Source organism: Mchenga conophoros, linkage group LG3 (genome assembly GCF_057382185.1).
Source record: "Mchenga conophoros isolate Kocher_MC1m ecotype Shallow Benthic linkage group LG3, M_conophoros_male_GT1.1, whole genome shotgun sequence".
In the NCBI taxonomy this organism is placed as follows: domain Eukaryota; kingdom Metazoa; phylum Chordata; class Actinopteri; order Cichliformes; family Cichlidae; genus Mchenga; species Mchenga conophoros.
In genome coordinates this window covers 45861946-45879047 of record NC_140528.1, presented here as the reverse complement: position 1 = coordinate 45879047, position 17102 = coordinate 45861946, and the positions used below count along the sequence as shown (strand labels likewise).

The 17102-nt window shown below is 39.7% G+C and overlaps 2 protein-coding genes across 3 annotated transcripts; both read right to left on the bottom strand.

Moving 5' to 3' along the window:
• Positions 1–5193: 5193 nt before the first annotated feature.
• On the bottom strand, positions 5194–12500 carry LOC146578993 (uncharacterized). Of its 2 annotated transcripts, none has more exons than XM_085260104.1 (6): positions 12147–12500; positions 11191–11293; positions 10975–11090; positions 9757–9995; positions 9541–9644; positions 5194–6806 (listed from the first exon to the last, which is right to left on the bottom strand). In XM_085260104.1, the coding sequence occupies exons 1-6, from the start codon at positions 12367–12369 to the stop codon at positions 5486–5488; spliced, it is 2106 nt and encodes a 701-aa protein (XP_085116230.1). In that variant the 5' UTR covers positions 12370–12500; the 3' UTR covers positions 5194–5485. The 2 variants fall into 2 exon arrangements, with proteins under 2 accessions (XP_085116230.1, XP_085116238.1); XM_085260112.1 differs by having other exon boundaries at positions 5194–6803.
• A 905-nt stretch (positions 12501–13405) lies between these two features.
• LOC146578992 (Fc receptor-like protein 5) lies at positions 13406–16821 on the bottom strand. Its single transcript, XM_085260263.1, has 6 exons — positions 16782–16821; positions 16455–16490; positions 15688–15951; positions 13893–14138; positions 13659–13817; positions 13406–13520 (listed from the first exon to the last, which is right to left on the bottom strand). Exons 1-6 carry the CDS (start codon positions 16807–16809, stop codon positions 13426–13428), a joined length of 828 nt encoding a protein of 275 aa, XP_085116389.1. The 5' UTR covers positions 16810–16821; the 3' UTR covers positions 13406–13425.
• Positions 16822–17102: the final 281 nt, after the last annotated feature.

The window sequence follows — 17102 nt, the reverse complement described above, 5'->3', positions numbered from 1 at the left end:
CGCTGCATCAAAAACAAAGAGGAAGTGATGTCTATTTTTTCTGTGTTTATTTCCACATTCCACATTGTTCTTGACAATGACAATAAATAAATAAATACTAAATACTAAATACACAAAGCAGAATGAGCTCTATTGCTGACAATAAGTGATATGCAAGCAGAGTGAGCATTTCTGAGGCCCAAAATAAATTGAGTAGTAGTTCACTGAATAAAAATTGGAGTGTGAGCTCAGTTCCTTCATCATTAGTATGTATTATACATGTATATATGTATGTGTATTATATTAGTATAATGAGCGATGTATTCTTCCAAAAGAACTGACTGAAAAAAAAAACATGCAAAATTGCACTAAAAGAAATCTGTGAAATGACGAGACCGCGAAAGGTGAAGCATGTTATAGCAAGGGACCACTGTATACATAAAAATATGCATTACATGATACTGCTGATTTCATTTGACGCAACTAAATGATTGAGATCAAACACAGCATAATATCTAGACTGTTCTTGCTTCAGCTGTTCATCTGGATTACACAGCAGTTGACTGATTTCTTATGGCTCACACATTACGATATTTAAAGCATGACCAGCTGCAATAAACATCAAAAAAGGAAAAGAGCACATGCTGCACACAGTCACAGTAAAGAGAAGCTATAACGTTCTTAAATCAAAGGCTGGAAAACAACTTTTACATCCTTTCATTATAAATCAATTATACTTAATTATAAATCACTACAAAAGTAATGTAGAGCACTCTGCATCTGTGCCCCATTCAGTACAGTTGACTTACTATATAAGATGGAGAAATATTGTTTTTCCACTAAATATTACTGACACTGTACTTAAAACTATTTACACATGACTGAAATGTACTTAAAGAATACTTATTTTTGGTTTCATGTAAATATCTAACTTTTCCATAATTCTATTGTAGCCAACTTTAAGTACTTGTACATACAATTATATTGTTGTATATTTTTATTGTTATATTGTTGTTGAGCTAAACATACATATCATGTATGTTTAGCATTTATGGATGGCTGTTTGATCCTCTACATGTTTAAAGGTGTCCAGTCCTGAGACACTGGGGGTGGAAACAGCTGTGATGTCATTCGACTGTCACAAAGAAGGAAGTGCATGAAGTGAGCAGCAAGGAGCCGCTGATGTTTTGGATTCAACAGTTCAGCATTTTAAAGATTGACACATACACATTTACACATATAAAGCTGAATTTGTCATATGCCACAGTTAACTCACTATTCAGTGTTTTTTAGGAAGCTTCTTAACTGCCTCTGCTGCCAAACAACCAGCTGATGTCCTTGAGAAGAAGCTGAAAAAGTCTTCAACAACAAATACAGTAAGTGTACTTTAAAATACTAGATTCACTTTAGACTCACACAAGAAATTACTAAAGTAGTTGTGTTTCATTGACTACGTTTACTATATGAAAGGTAAGTTCAGTGTGTGTCTCTGCACAGACTGTTATGTTGTACTATTATTCAGTTGTCTGCTGTGTGTTGAACTGTGAATGTTTTTATGTTGAAATGTCTGCATCTCAGTGTAGATGAGGCTGGGGGTCATGGGGGGCTGCCATAGCAGTCTCTTCAAAATCATGACATCATCATAAATGCTGCTGGACTGCCTGATGGCTTGATGGTGAAAAAGCCATCCACCTCTGGAAGAAAGCAGAAGACATTTCAGAGGCTGCAGGCAGATTTCTTTTCAAACAGGTATTTTTTATTTTTGGCCTTTTTCATCTTTATTGGACAGAGCAGTGAAGATAAGTGACAGCAAAGCAGAGGGAGAGAGAAAGGGGATGTGGCCCAGGTCAGAATCAAACCCAGGCCAGCTGCTCTCCACCTCGTGGCACATGGTCACCTGCTCAGCCTCGTGAGCTACACCAGCAGCCCTTTCACACACTTTACACTGTCAAACACTGTATGTGAACCTCATCTAACAATAGGCTACATTTAAGTCTGTACTAGATGGTTTTATATTAGGGGACATTTTTCAGTACTTGTGTGTTTTATTCCATTAGCAGCTCAACATCATGAGCAGTGGTTTGCCGTAAAGAAATCAAACACAAGCTGACTTTAAATTGGATCTACTTTAAATACAGGGGATCAAAAACAACTAACATCTTTATTTTATATCAGTACAGAAAGACATTTCATCTCAAATGTAAAATAGGTTTATTTTGAATAACTGATGATCAGCACTATTAACAGTTTCATGTCTTTACAGCTTCTCCAAAAGGTTCCTGTATGTTTGTCTTTATTAGTTTGATTGATTATTCAGTCACAACCTGCTGTCATCTAATGAACAAAATGATGTTTATATTAGTCAAAAAAATTCAAAAAGAAAAAAAAAAGCTTACTAGCTTAAACACAAAGTGTTTGGAGCCAAAATGTTAATTAGCTGCCCTTTTTTAAATGGCAGAGGTACAGTGGTGTCTAACAGCACATTGTGGAAGGCAAATATGTTATTCTTTGATGAAAATTCTTGAATACTTTGTAGATTTGACGTTACTTTTCTCTTCAGTTGTACAGAGTGCTGAGGAGGCAGGTGAAACAGGTGGCACTGTTGTAATGCAGGCAAGGGGTGTGTCTTAGTCATTCTGTTCGGTATAACTGGATACAACATTGTGGATGTGTTGATGTTAGAGCCATTAAGATTCTCTGCCCACACTGTAGGATTTCCCTTTTATTCACTGCGAGGGCATTTTTGAGTCTGTCAATGAAACACTTCATATTTTGTGTTTTACATATGTGCAATACATATGCATTACAATATGTGTTATATATATATATTTGTTCATTGGTTGAACTTTTTGTAAGGAGAGATATTGAAAACCATGTTAATAAGATATTGTTGTTTTGTGTTTCATGTGGCTTAGACACAGAGAGTGGACGAAGGAAGTTTCTGTATGTTTGCTGATTAGTTAAATCAACACGCGATATTTTTTTAAGTTATAATTGTTCTAACAGCATTTTGAGTGGGAAAAGTTCAAAATGAGAGTAATCAGTTATTTGATATTTAAACAAGCTGAGTGTTTCTGTGCACGATGAAGAAGATCATCATCACCAGCTCAGCTGATGAATTTATATGTATCAGTCATTTCACGAGATGAAGTCATCCGTAGACATTTGTTATAACTTTGTGATAAATGTCATAACGTTAGGGCTCTGGTTTTGCTCACTACTTAACAAGATGATCATTGGCTCATTGTTGAATACAGTGGCCCAGGTGGAGTCTGACCTCTGACCCTTTCTGAGTTCTCTCTCTCCACTTTCATGTCTGATCTTCTGCTGTATTGTCCAAAATAGACATATGAATCATTTCATCATTTAGAACACTTAAGCAGATCTTTAGTTTGGGCAGTACAGTACAAAATAACACATATTGTACTATACTGCCCACTTCCTTATCTTATTGGATCTCTGTGTTAGGTTGGTGAAGGAAACACAACACTAGTTGTAGTTGTAGTTGTGTTAGGAACTAGTTTTTCATATCACAACCTAGAAACCTAGTGATCAAAATCCCAGTTATACTCAAGAGTTTTACTGCAACTCTCAAAAGGGGATCTATTTTTACTTTAGCACTGCCTGCTTTACTTTTGATGCCTGTGGATGAAATTTCAATTTTGATTAATTTAATGGTGGAAATGTGACGATCGCAAGTTTGACTGGCTGCATCCTAGTGGTGCAACGGATCAAAAATCTCGCGGTTCGGATCGGATCACAGTTTTAAGTCACGGATCAGATAAATTTTCGGATCAGCAAAAATAGAAAAAAAAGACAAAAATTCGACTCGCCATTTAGTTATTTAAGTATTTTTTGCCTATTAAAAAACATTCAACTGAAGACTCATTCCACGCACTTATATAAAACCAAATTAAGGTGCAATATGGACATTATGGACCATGCTGGGCATCCTCTGCACATGGCCGAGTCTGTTCAGTGACAGGTTGCTTCTCCCAAAGACAAGAACCAGCAGACTTAAAAACTCCTTTGTCCCACACGCCATCAAACTGTTTAACTCCTCGCTGGAGGGGCGAGGGAGGGGAAACGGGGACAAAGGAGGGGGGAACAAGTAGCTGTAGTGCCTTTTCACTGTGCAATAGTTTTTGTTAATAACCAACGGTGTAATAGACTCACAATACTTGAAATGTGCCGTTCCCTTGTATTCTTATTCCTATTTATCCCTTTTTTATTCTCTGTATTTATATATGTGTATATGTGGTATATTTCTGCTCACATTCGGCAACTTCTGTCGGTGCTGTGCTATTGGAAACTGAATTTCCCGGAGGAACCCACCCGAGGGATAAATAAAGTTTCATCTAATCCAATGTAATCTATAGGGCAGTGCAGGGCTTTGTACCACTCCGCTCTGATATAACGAGCGGTCATGGTCACGTGGCTTTCCGTTGCCCTGGAGGTCCACCCATTTGTAGTTATAGCAACAGAAGATGCCTGGGACAGTTCAGCCATAACTTTAAACTTCTCCTGCTCATACATGCTTGGAACGATCTTGTCACACTGAAGTGGACGCGCAACGGGATATCATAGCGTGGCTCAAGCACGTTCATCATAGTTTAAACCCCTTGTTTTGCACAACGGAATACGGCCTTCAGTCTGCAGCTAAACACCCCAATAGCTTTTGTAATAGCTTTAGCCTGGATGGATTGGGCAGCAAAGGGCTGCTTAAATGCCGCAAACTCCTCTGCTCCTCCACTTGGACCACTAGCGCTGACCATAACTACCGCTTGACAGACTGACCACGCGCACCATACACATACCTTCTTTTTCTTTTTCGAATCTTCGGATCACGTGCATGATCACTGCTTGATTTGGCAGTTTTACTTCCTGACAAAACCCCAAAGGAGATTCATAGAATTGGACCAGCAAGTGTTTAAACCAGTACACAATGGAGCCACACGGCTGCTGCCTGTTCAAATCTAAAAAATATCCAGAGGTCAGTACACAAAGTAAAGGAATTTCTAAGAAGCTAGGTTAAACACCTAAAGGAGCTCTGTGACTTAGGCTAATAAAGTCTAAAAAGTGGCTGTCATTTTATAAATCTTACTAGTATTACTATACAAATTTATTTTATGTCACAGGGTGACAGCCTTAAAAGCACTGCACATGCTCTGTTGTAAGTGCAGCAACACTGAAAGTTACACAATACACGACAGATTGTAGCAAAGGTTTTATTAGAGATGTCTCATAGGGGTAATACATGTACAGGTTTATTACTGAAAAAAGTAAAACAACAATAAATAAAGCTTAAGGCAAATAAGTTAATTTTCACTGTTCTGTTTAAACAGCCTGTGATAGGCTAATGAGCTGTCCAGGATGTACCCTTCCTCTCACTCTACGGGAGCTGGGATAGGCTCCAGCCCCCTTGCAACCCCTGAATTTGATAAGCTGAAGAGAGAATGGACGCGTGGATGTTTAAAAACAAAAAAACAAACCAGAACTTTAAGTGTTACGTTGCAGATCCTGGCGCCTGGTGGCTCTTCATGTGTGTTTTTAGACAATGACTCTGAGTAAAAGCTTTGTCACAGAGGGTACACTTGTATGGTCTCTCTCCATTGTGGGTCCTCATGTGAACAGTCAAGTATTCTTTTCGTGCGCAAGCTTTCCCACAAATACCGCACACAAATGGCTTGATGCCCGAGTGAAGCACTAAGTGGTTGTCTAGGTTGGTCTTGCGTTTGAAGGACCAGCCGCAGTCTGGGCAGCGGTAGGGCGTCTCCCCGCTGTGGACCCGCTTGTGAACGGTCAACGGGCCCTTGGTGCTGAATCCCTTGCCACACTCGCTGCAATGATACGGCTTTTCGTTGGTGTGAATCCTCATGTGGATCTCCAGCTGCGCACTAGTCAGGAACATTTTGCAGCAAATGTCACAGAGGTATGACCTCTCTCTGTTTGTGTGAATCTTCTCGTGTTGCCTCAGAGTCCCAGGAAGTTTAAAACGCCTCCCGCAGATCTTACAGCTGTGGGGTCTTTCCCCAGAATGGGTCATTTTGTGGCGGGACAACGATCTGTAGTCGCAGAGGGATTTACCGCACACACCGCAGAGGTGTGTCTTCCTGTTGGTGTGAGTCCTGTGATGAGCCTTTAACTGCTCTTTGAGTTCAAACACTTTATGACAGGTGTGACATTTGTGGCGCTTCCCCTCCTCGTGAAGTTTTCGATGATCCTCCAGGGAAGCCTTTAGTGCAAATTCATTATGGCAAACATCACATTTGTATGGTTTCTCCCCCGAGTGGCAGGCTACGTGCTCGTCGAGGCTGAGAGCACTAAGGAAAGACTCTCCACAGATGTGACAGTCATCAGTTTTGTGTCGACTTTGAAGATGATCCTTTAAGACCTCCACAGACTCTGAGCGCTCTCCGCATGCTCCGCAAACACTTCCTGGATCGTTTCCGTGACTCCAGGCATGTTTAACAAGCATAACTTCTGACATGTGCAGAGCTCCACAGACCAAGCAGGAAAGATTAGCAACACTTTTCTCAGTCTTAGTCCGAGTGACGCCAGGATGTCTGATCTTTTGCTTTTTTGACACCCTGGACTGCATTTTGGAATCACATCTCTTCAGTTCATTTTTGGACTTATCATTCCTTTCTACTTTTTCTTCTTTCCTTTTGTTGCAGTTCCTGAAAGTTTCTTTCCCCTCAGCTGCAGAGCCGGCTATAAGATCTGCAGCCGGTTCTTCACTATCAGCTTCTCCCATTTCTATCTCATTTTCTTCTCTGCCAGACGCAATCTCTGATTTGCTGCCGTCAACCTCTTGGGCAAGGCTGCTGCAGAAACCAGAAGCAAAAATTAACTGGGTTTAAAGTCTACATTACAATAGAGTACAGTATGATAAGACAGTGCTACACTGCCAAACGTGAAACCTGAAGATGTTTTGAAATTTTTAAGTACAAAATCTAATTTTGCTGGGAACAAATATTTAAAGCCAAGTAAAAGCCTTTCTTCAATGTTCTTGCACTCCTTGGCACTCTAGGCTGAGGCATATTCTGCCCACTCCTCTCGAAGAAGACAGACTAAACAATCTGCTAACCGAGGCACTGAAAAACGCACGAGAGTCACAACAAGCTGGATATATGCCATTATCCATGCATTTTCTTCAAGATTGTGGTTGAGTTTGCAGTCCGAGTGGGGAGAGAGGCAAAGTTCACTGTGGAGAGTTCACCAATCTTATCTCAAGTCTAATACTGCCCTTAACCAAAGTTAGAAAGAGTTTAAGGCACAAAAGCTCCAGAACTTTAAGTGGCTGCCAAGTCCACTTTTTGACTGACAGAATGAAAGATGTTCGCTTTAAGTACCTTTTCTGCACTTACATGGACTAATTTGAGGCAAGCTTAATTTGTAACTTGGCTACAGTTAAAAGACATGCTGCTCTCAGCTGAGCCTAAATTTTGATTGGACTAAATAATCACTAAACACCAGTGTTGGGACTAACGCGTTATTAAGTAACGCGTTACAGTAACTACGTTATTATTGTGGTAACGAGCACGGTAACTAGTTATTATGCCAAAACCAGGAACGCGTTACTCGTTACTGGGATTTAGATAGGGTCGTTACTCGTTACTTCGTGTGGTGGCTATTGCGGAGTTTCCACAGATTCAGTAACATTAGCAAGTGGTGGAGGCCAGCAGGTGGATGAAGGAAAAGGGACGCAGAAGGAAAAGAGACCTGAGGCGGCCGCCGGTCCAAGTGTGAACTGAATTTCAGGTAAGAAGTTATGACCTGCAGTCCATCTGGGTCAGATATGAACCAAGTTTAGGTGGAGTTTATTTTCGTTATGCTGACTTTTTCCGTACTGCGTGCTAGCTAGCATGACGGAGTTTCTATACAGGTGGTGCTATGGTGTTACTGATGTAGAATTTTATTTTGTTCATAAGTTATTAGAGTTGCCAACCGTCCCGTCTGGTATTCAGAGAAAATATTACGCGTTTCTTATTGAGGTGAAAAGGAACAGTTTGTCCCGTAATTCAGCTACAATGAAAAAGATACAAAGCTGGAGTTATTCTGTGTCTTTGCTGCACAGCTGCCTCTTCTCTCATTCTCCCCCCTCCCTCTCCCGTTTCTACTTCAATCATGAAACTGATCAATGATCAGCTGATCGGCTTTTCTCTCTTGTTTGTTTATCGCCCACTTTGCGCCGAAAGAGGGAACCAGCAGATGTCGCGCTAAACAACAGCAGCACGTTTAAGCTTGATCAGCTGTTGTTAGAATTTATTTAATATTAATTTCTACTATCAGCTGATGTTTGCTGGAGCCACAGCTGCAAAAAAGCTGCTGGTCATGATATGGTTTGGTTATCTGGTGAGAGGGAAACATGAAGATGAAACCAGGAGATGTCCTTACTGAATCATCAGAGCTGAACAGGTGATGGAGAAACATGTTTACCTTTTAGGTGACATGAATGAGTTGAAGGGAAGTTATGAACTGTTTCTGAGAGACAAATAACACCAGGATCCTTTTTTAGGTAGCTGACAGCTGGTAACTGTGCAGGTGCGGATCTAGCAAAGTGTTGCCAGGGGGGCATGTAGGGCATTAACAGGGAAAGGGGGGCACAAAGAAATACTTTTCTATCTTATTCTCATTTAAAATGTCTAGCTTTTAAAAAATAATTATCTGAATCTTACAACAAACAATTGATAGATTAATGCATATATACCATCAAAACAGTGAACATCACTGTGTTTATTTTCATTCAAAGGCTTTATGATTTTTCCTATAATAGTGGGCTGGTCTCTAGTCAAAATGCCCAGGACGGTGGCACAGTGCACTGTGGCAAGTAAGCAAGCTAGAAGACTGGCAAAGTTATGGAAGCAACACATTAACAAGAGAATTCTGAGTAAAATCAAAGTTACTTTCCCTAGTAACTAGTTACTTTGAAAGTAACGAGTAACTTGAAGTAACTGAGTTACTTTTGAGAGAAGTAACTAGTAATGTAACTAAGTTACTATTTTAAAGTAACTTACCCAACACTGCTAAACACAAAGGGTCACCAAAAGCCCCTAATGGTCATCAGCTGACAATGACTTTGTGCTTGTAAAGGCTGGCTGGTGAACAAAACAGGAAGCCCTAGCTTGGATATCTGCCGGCTATTCAATGATACCCCCAAAAATTGACACTTGCTCCAGTGACTAAGTCAGCACACTAGAAAATGGGTTCCAGATGACTGGATTTTAGCATCCAAGAAACCTTCAAATTCACCAATTTGGTACTCCATTCGCATTTCTTTGGTTATATTTCATGCCTCACTACTCACATAACGCCTCACTGACACATGTTTGGGACGTCTCACTTTCCAGATTGAAACATGATAATCTCCAAATTTACAAAACCAGAACCTTAATAAAATATTTTTCCAGTTTGGTGTGGCTGTGTCGTAAACTCAACCTAATCCAACACGAATGGGATGAACTGGAGCAACAATCACGAGCCGATCCGTAACATCCAAAACATGTGTTGACTGTCCAGATATTTTACATCACTAGGCGATGCTTTTTTGTGAGTTACCTCGTCTGTTGTCTGGTCTCATCATTAGTTAAGACAACAGAGTTCATGTTTTCAGTTTGAAGACGATGACGGTCTTCTTCTCTGGGCTGATGCACCTCTTGAGTCTGAAAAAAAACAAAAAAAACAAACAAACACTCAGCACTAACAACGTAAAAGAAATACTGCTTAATAAAAAAAAGTGCTGTTCCACCTCAAAGGTTACAGAGTCTTAACTACCTTCAGTCGAATGTAGACCGTAGACCGCCCCCATCCCATGATGCTTCTGTGGATCTCCTCTGGCGTCAGCGTCTCTAGTTTCAGAGGTTGTAATTTACGCTTCTTGTCCAACGTTAAGATGTCAAAAGGTTTGTTGTCTCCGGCCAGCTGCGGGCAGGTGGATCTTAGCAGGTTCAGGAAGTCCGCCTCTTTCTGTCCCCGCGGACACTTCAGCTTCAGGACTGGACATTTCTTCAGGACTAACAGAGAGAATTTAAACTCTCCTTTAGGGATGTCAGCATGTAGATCACTGGTCCTGCCAAAGGTCCTTAAAGTTTTCAGAGTTGCATCTTCATTTTGCACTTAGCTCCTCCAGTGGAAAACTCCAAAGGATTAGCTTTTTAATATAAAATTCTCTTTTTATTTAATTCAGCCATGAAGGTGGAAGATGAACAACACAGTGAGATATGGTATGAAATAGGTGTGTCTCTGAGTTGAGAGACCAAGTTTCAAAATGTGTCACATTCAAATGATGCGAGAAAAAAAACGTAACAGAAGTCTGTCACTGGACCAATTTTCAAAATAAAAATAAAAATAAATTGCATCTTGAAAAGTATTTAATATATGAACATTAATAAAAACAGCAAATATTACATATAAACTTACATAAAACTTTCATGGTCAAGCATAAAATGTAAAAAAAAAATCTCTAAAAAGACGCATACAGTGGTGCGTCGATATAACGCGGTTCACTTTTCGCGGACTCGCTGTTTCGCGGATTTTTTTGTGTGCAGTTTTGCATGCTGTTTTTTTTTTTTTACAGTTATTATAAAACATCTATAATAACTGTAAAAAATAAAGCTGGCTACTACACAGATTTCACCTATCGCGGGTTATTTTTGGAACGTAATTCCCCAGATAAACGAGGAACCACTGTATTTCCAACTTAACGTGAGGAACTTGAAACGGGGCGTAACGCCTCATTGCTCCCATGTGGAGGTTTGATAGTTGCTCAAGTATGTGAATGCATTAACTACTGCCTACTAAGAGTAACCCTGGGCTTTTCAAGCATGGCTGCCATAAAAACTAAAAATAGAGAGAGACTGTGAGTACACTGAGTATAAATAAAGTGAGAAACTAAATTACCATTTTTAAAATTATATATATATATATATATATATATATATATATATATATATATAATTTTTATACTTTTTATTACATTGAAATACTTATTACCATTTTTCAAGAGCAGGCTGGTCTGAGAGTGCTCCAGGATGCTGATCTTGAGGTCTATGTGGTTCTGAGCTCTGGCAAGATTTCTTCTTTCTGTCTCACACTGGTGTGGTGAAGACCTTAAAGACAGAGATCATCCACAGGCTAATTACAGTCTGAAATGGCCAATATTAAAATGGAAATCATCTAATATACAGGTAAGGATGGTTCATTTTCAACCTTGATGGACCGGTTATGTCCGCCGTCTGCAGATTCTCATGAGACTCTTCTTTCTCACCCTCCTCTTCCTCAACAGGACTGAAGCTCCTGCTGCACTTTGATCCTGAAGAAAACAAGAACAAAGTAGAAGAGCCTCTTTGAAAGCAGAATTGTTTTATTCTTATCTTAATAATAATAATAATAATAATAATAATAATAATGGATTGCATTTATGTAGCGCTTTTCAAGACCCTCAAAGCACTTTACAATTCCACTATTCATTCACTCTCACATTCACACACTGGTGGAGACAGCTACAGTTGTAGCCACAGCTGCCCTCGGCAGACTGACAGAAGCGAGGCTTATCCCATTGTTTTGTCCACTTTCTGCTGTGACACAACACATGTGGGACTAATGAAGGTTTATCTTATCTTAGCTTGTATTAATATTATTGTCTACAATGCTCTGCTTTTAATGTTATAGACCACACATGCCAGACTTCAATGACAAAATCTACTATTCTGCCATTCAGAATCAATTTTAAAAGTGTAAAGGACATGATTGTACACAGTTAACACAAACACGGCTGCCGAGCTGTTAATACTGCGAATATAAAATGTGTGAAATAAATAAAGAAATAAAAAATGAAAATAAATGGTATAAAGACAAACACGGCTGGGGGAAAAAAAACACATACTTCAGAAGACTTTATTTATCCCCAAGGGGCAACTAAGAGACTGACCTTGCCAACCGTACATACAATACACAAACATCACGTTGGGGAGACAGGTCAGGATAGGTAGCTGGCCAGTCAGCCGCACGAGCAGCGACCCGGAAACGAACAATGGGAAAATGTACAACATGAGGAAAGACGAGGAGAAAAGAGAACTCCCCCCAGACTGAGCTCCAACAGGGAGATCAGTTTGAGAACAGGCTTGCTAAATTCTCGTTTATATGCTACAAAGAAAATGACCCACCCGCTTTGTTTAGCGTGGCTTCATGCGGTAGAAGCTCCCGCTGTCTCTTCTGCCGGTCGATCTCCTGTCTGAAGCCCGAAGCCTCCTCCTCGTACCCGGCCACCAGTCTGTCCACAGCCGCTAAGATCTCCCGGGAGGCGGCGGCGAGCTTCTCTGTAACAAACTCCCGCAGTTCCTCGGCTTTAGACATGTCAGCCAAACGGTCCGCTGTGTTTCTGCTCATCACCGCAACCACTGCTTTAATGTTTATATCAAATACTTAGTCACTCGCAGCATTGTTTACAATCTGAGAGCGTTTCCGGTTTTGGTGCCCGTTTCATTTTCTGCCACTAGAAACAGAGACCGTCACAAACGTTCCCGGGTCACCTCAGCCGTCCTCTTTTGTGCGTCGATGTTTTTACAGAAGCCGTAAGCTTTAATCAGTGAGAACGTAAAACAAAACGAGATATCATTATATGAAAATGACGTAAAATGATCTTCAAAGTTTTTTTAATCAATGTATTGCAATTTCTTTATCATTTTCAATTTTAGCTGCATAAAACTGTAAAATTAATTAAAAAAAATCGAATAAAATGTGGGATAAATACATATTGTAAAGACACACTACCTAGTCCGAAGAAAATTTATTAAGAGAAAAAAAAGAATAGAAATAGTGAATAAAGTAATGACAATAACTACAGAAACATACAAATATATATTTTTATTTTGCACTTAATGATGTAATAAAAATGTATTTAGAGCTGAAACTACAACAATGATATGAAAGAACAACAAAATGACCAATACAGGATTCAAAAGACTACAAAAGGTTGAAAAAAAGATAAATAAAAAAAAACTAAAACTAAACATAAAAACTAATACAAATACAATGCACAAAGTAAAAGCTTTCAATTTAAAGGTACTGCAGTGGTTAGCACTGTTCCCTCACAGCAAGAAGGTCGTGGGTTCAAATATGCCATCTGTGTTGTGGTTGGGGTTTTTTTTGGAGTTTCTCTCCAGGTACTCCCGCTCCTCCGACAGTCCAAAGACATGCAGTTAGTGGGGTTAGGTTAACTATTTATTCTAAATTCCATTTGTAAATGGTTGTCTGTTTCTCATTGTTAGTCCTGCAAAAGATTGGCAAACTGTTCAGGTTGTACTCCACCTCTCACTCTGTGGCAGCTGGGATAGGCTCTAGTAACCCTTAGCTGGACTAAAATGTGACTCTAAAAAGAGACTTGATCTTTAGCTCTATCTAAAGGTCAAGTCTCTTTTTAGAACCACATTTTAGTGCAGAAGATCAAAAGTGATGCTCTGTGGTGACAGCATGGATGCCATCATCATAATTGTTGTCAAATCCATGCTTAGGCTGGGCATGAGACTTTAGGATCTGACCTGCAGTCAGAAAAGTAGAATATAAATAATATAATATATATGTTTTTATAAATAAAATAAAAACAGAATACACACATGAAGAGTTCAGAGAGAGATGAGTTAATTGTCAGCATATTGATTGATCAATGAATGATTCACCTGTGGTTCTGTGTCGATATAAAGAAACCAAGAGGAGAGTGGAGATGAAGTACGGACAGAACACCATGAGGTACCATATCAGTATGAACACAAGTTGGGGGGAGGTGGGCTCAGGTGAAAGAGGTGAGTCAGGAGCAGATGTAGTTATTTTAAGTTCACCTGCAGAGAGAATCCCACCTGTTACACTAAATATGTGGATAAAATAAGAGTGATAATCAAAGTGAAGCTCCTCACCTGTGACAGTGATCCAGCTGGATGGAGACTCTCCATGACCGCTGATGTCACACTTGTAGAGGCCTTCATCAGACCTGGAAACATGCTGGATGGTCATGTGACCTGTAGGCTCCTCCCTGATGAGGGAGCCATCTTTATAGAAAGCAGCTGTGAGGTTGGAGGGAGTGGTCTTTGTTTTACAGAGCAGAGTGACGTCATCTCCCTCCATCACAGGGAGGACAGGACTCTGCAGGATCACTGATCCACCTCAACACAGAGACAAACTACAGCATTTCATCCATTTACACACAGCTTCATCAACACTAACTCCACACTCTGATCCACAGGTACCAACGTTAAGGGCTAAAGCGTGATACACACTTCCCCTCATATCTAAGTACACAATAAGAGCATGAAAGTAGCAGAACCTCATACTATGAAGTTTATATATTTCAGAGTCACAGATCCCCAGAATAGTATAAGAGTGGGCTGAAATTCAGTTGGAGTATGTGCAGTTTTAACAGAATTTAAAGATTTTTTTTATCCCCAAAAGATCTTAAGATTGTCTTCTTTACTTAAATGTTATGGAGACTCAAACATTCTGTAAAGATAAGGTGACTCAAAAAGTGCCAATTTCCCGCTCAGCTCAATGTCCTTCAAAGACCTGTAACTCTGATAATAATGATGGAAATCCCAATAATATAATAAGTAAATAAATAAAAATTATATGTACAATGGCTTGAAAAAGTGTTTAATGCCTTCCTGAGTTCATATATTTTGTCACACTTTTTTCACACAAATTTAAACATTAGACAAAGACAACACAAGTAAAGAGACAATACAGTTTCTAAATGAAGGTGTTTATTATTAAGAGGATAAAAAATCTAAACCTACATGGTCTGTGTGAAAAGTTAATTGTGGTGTATCATATCTTTGGGAACCCTGATTACCGCCACACTTTTTTAGATAAAGAAATAATTTAAGTAGCACCTGCCTGCAAAATGGAGTAGATCACAAGATCCTCAAAAGCCAGACATTATGCCAGGATCCAAGGAAATTCAGGAGCAAATGAAAAACAAAGCAATTGAAATCTCTCAGTTTGGAAAAGGTTATAAAGCAATTTCTGAAGCTGTGGGACTCCAGTGAACCAGAGAGAAAGCTATCATCTGCAAATGCCAAAAACATGGAACCTTGGTGAAGCTCCTCAGGAGTGGCCAAAATTACCCTAAGAGTGCTGCAACTCATCGAAGAGGTCACGAAAGACATCAGAAAAACATCCACAGAACTGCAGGCTTCATGTGCCTCAGTTAAAGTCAGACTTCACAGCTCTACCATAAGGAAGCAACTAGTCAAAAATGCCCCTTCATGGCAGAGTTACAACACAAAAACCACTGCTGAGCAAAAGGGACATCTCAGTTTTACCAGAAAACATCTTGATGAGAAATATGGAAAATACTCTGTGGACTGATGAGACAAAAGCTGACCTTTTTTGGAAGATGTGTGCTCTGTTACATCTGGCATAAAATTAACAGCATCTAAGAAAAGGAACATCGTACCAGCAGTAAAGTATGGTGGTGCTAGTGTGATTAGTGTTAGATTAGTGTTTAGGGTGCAATAACTTTTTCCTACAGGGCCATGTAGGTTTGGATATTTTTTCCCTTCATTTAGAAACTGCACTTTGTGTTTTAGTTGTGTTATTTTTGTCTAATATTTAAATTTGTTTGATTTGAAACATTTAAGTGTGACAAACATGCAGAAAAAATGAAATCAGGAAGGGAGCAAACACTTTTCACACCACCTTATGTGCTGAGCTTACCACTGACTGTCAGGTGGATGCTCTTGCTTGTTGCTTTCTCTCTGGACTCACACCAGTAAACCCCGCTGTCCAGCGGGTCAATGTAGCTGATGTTACAGGACGAGCCAGCTGGTTTTCCCCACCCAGCTCCACACTGAGTCCTGGTTTCAAAGGTTGTGTTTCTCCTCAGAGTCCATCCAGCAGAGCTGTCGTCCTCCTCACAGCTCAGAGACACAAAGTCTCCGTAGAACAGCTGAGAGCTGCTGGGACTCACAGTCAGACGAGCTGAGAAACATGAGCGAGTCTGGGTTTTAAATAAATATCAGGGATTTTGATTTTGGTCTATTTGAGGTGCAGAAGAAAAAAACAATACAAGAGTGTAGCAATGGATTAATGAGTTGGAAGGTTTATCGGATGGTAAAACACCACCCAGTTAACATATTTTATTTATTTAAGCCTGACAGATGCTTGCAGGTTTAGTTAACCAGCTGCTGGCTGTGCAGATATAATTCTGAAGGTCTGTCTTAATGAAACTAAAGAGGATTTTCTTTTCTTTTTTTAAGCTTTTACCATAATTTTTGGGTATTTCTGTTGAATTCAGGGTGCTGATTATGAAGAAGTGTTGATAAATGTATTTCATTCTGCAGGTTATTCTGCTCATTATTGGATCCACTTCATTCTGTTGTGACTTGATTTTGTTTTAGAATAGCACAATATTCAGCACCAAAAACTTCCCATTTCACCTTTAACCTTTCAACGTCAGTTTGTCCTATAACAGGTTCACTAACCTTGGTTTGTTGTGCAGCAGATCAGTGAGGTCAGAACTGCAAAGAGAGGCAAACTTTCAGTGAGCTTCAGTGAAGTTTTGCTTCAAACTCCAAATGTCAAGGAAAAAAAGTGCAGCAGTGACAAACAGAAAGTGTTTTTCAGGGACAGGATGTAGGTTATAGATGGAGGTGAGAAAGTAATTCAACACTTACTAAAACCTTATTTTTAAACCGTTTAATGAAGCAAAAGTTTAATTTAGAAACTTTCTGTGAGTCAAATTTTATTTAATTGTGCCACTCTTTTTCATCAAGCTGTAAATGTAGGTAAATAAAGCTTTTCGTACTTACAGAGGAGTCGTAGAGACATTTGACCCATTGTGCCGTGAGCAGAGATGTGAGCAGTCACACCCACCGCCTTCCTCGGGTCTAGCTGCTTTGTGGGTTTTTTTAAAAGCAGTGACAGGAAACCTGACCTTCTTACTGTAATTCTTCAGACGAGTTATGAAACATCCAGTGAATTTAGGCCACAAACACACTCAGATTTTTAAAATCACTCACTCATCACATTTCATGCTGGCATGACAGACGTCACATATGAGTACAAACAAAGTCCAGAGCAGATGGGCTGATGTGAGTTAGAGAGATTTCCCTCACGTCACTGCGACTAAA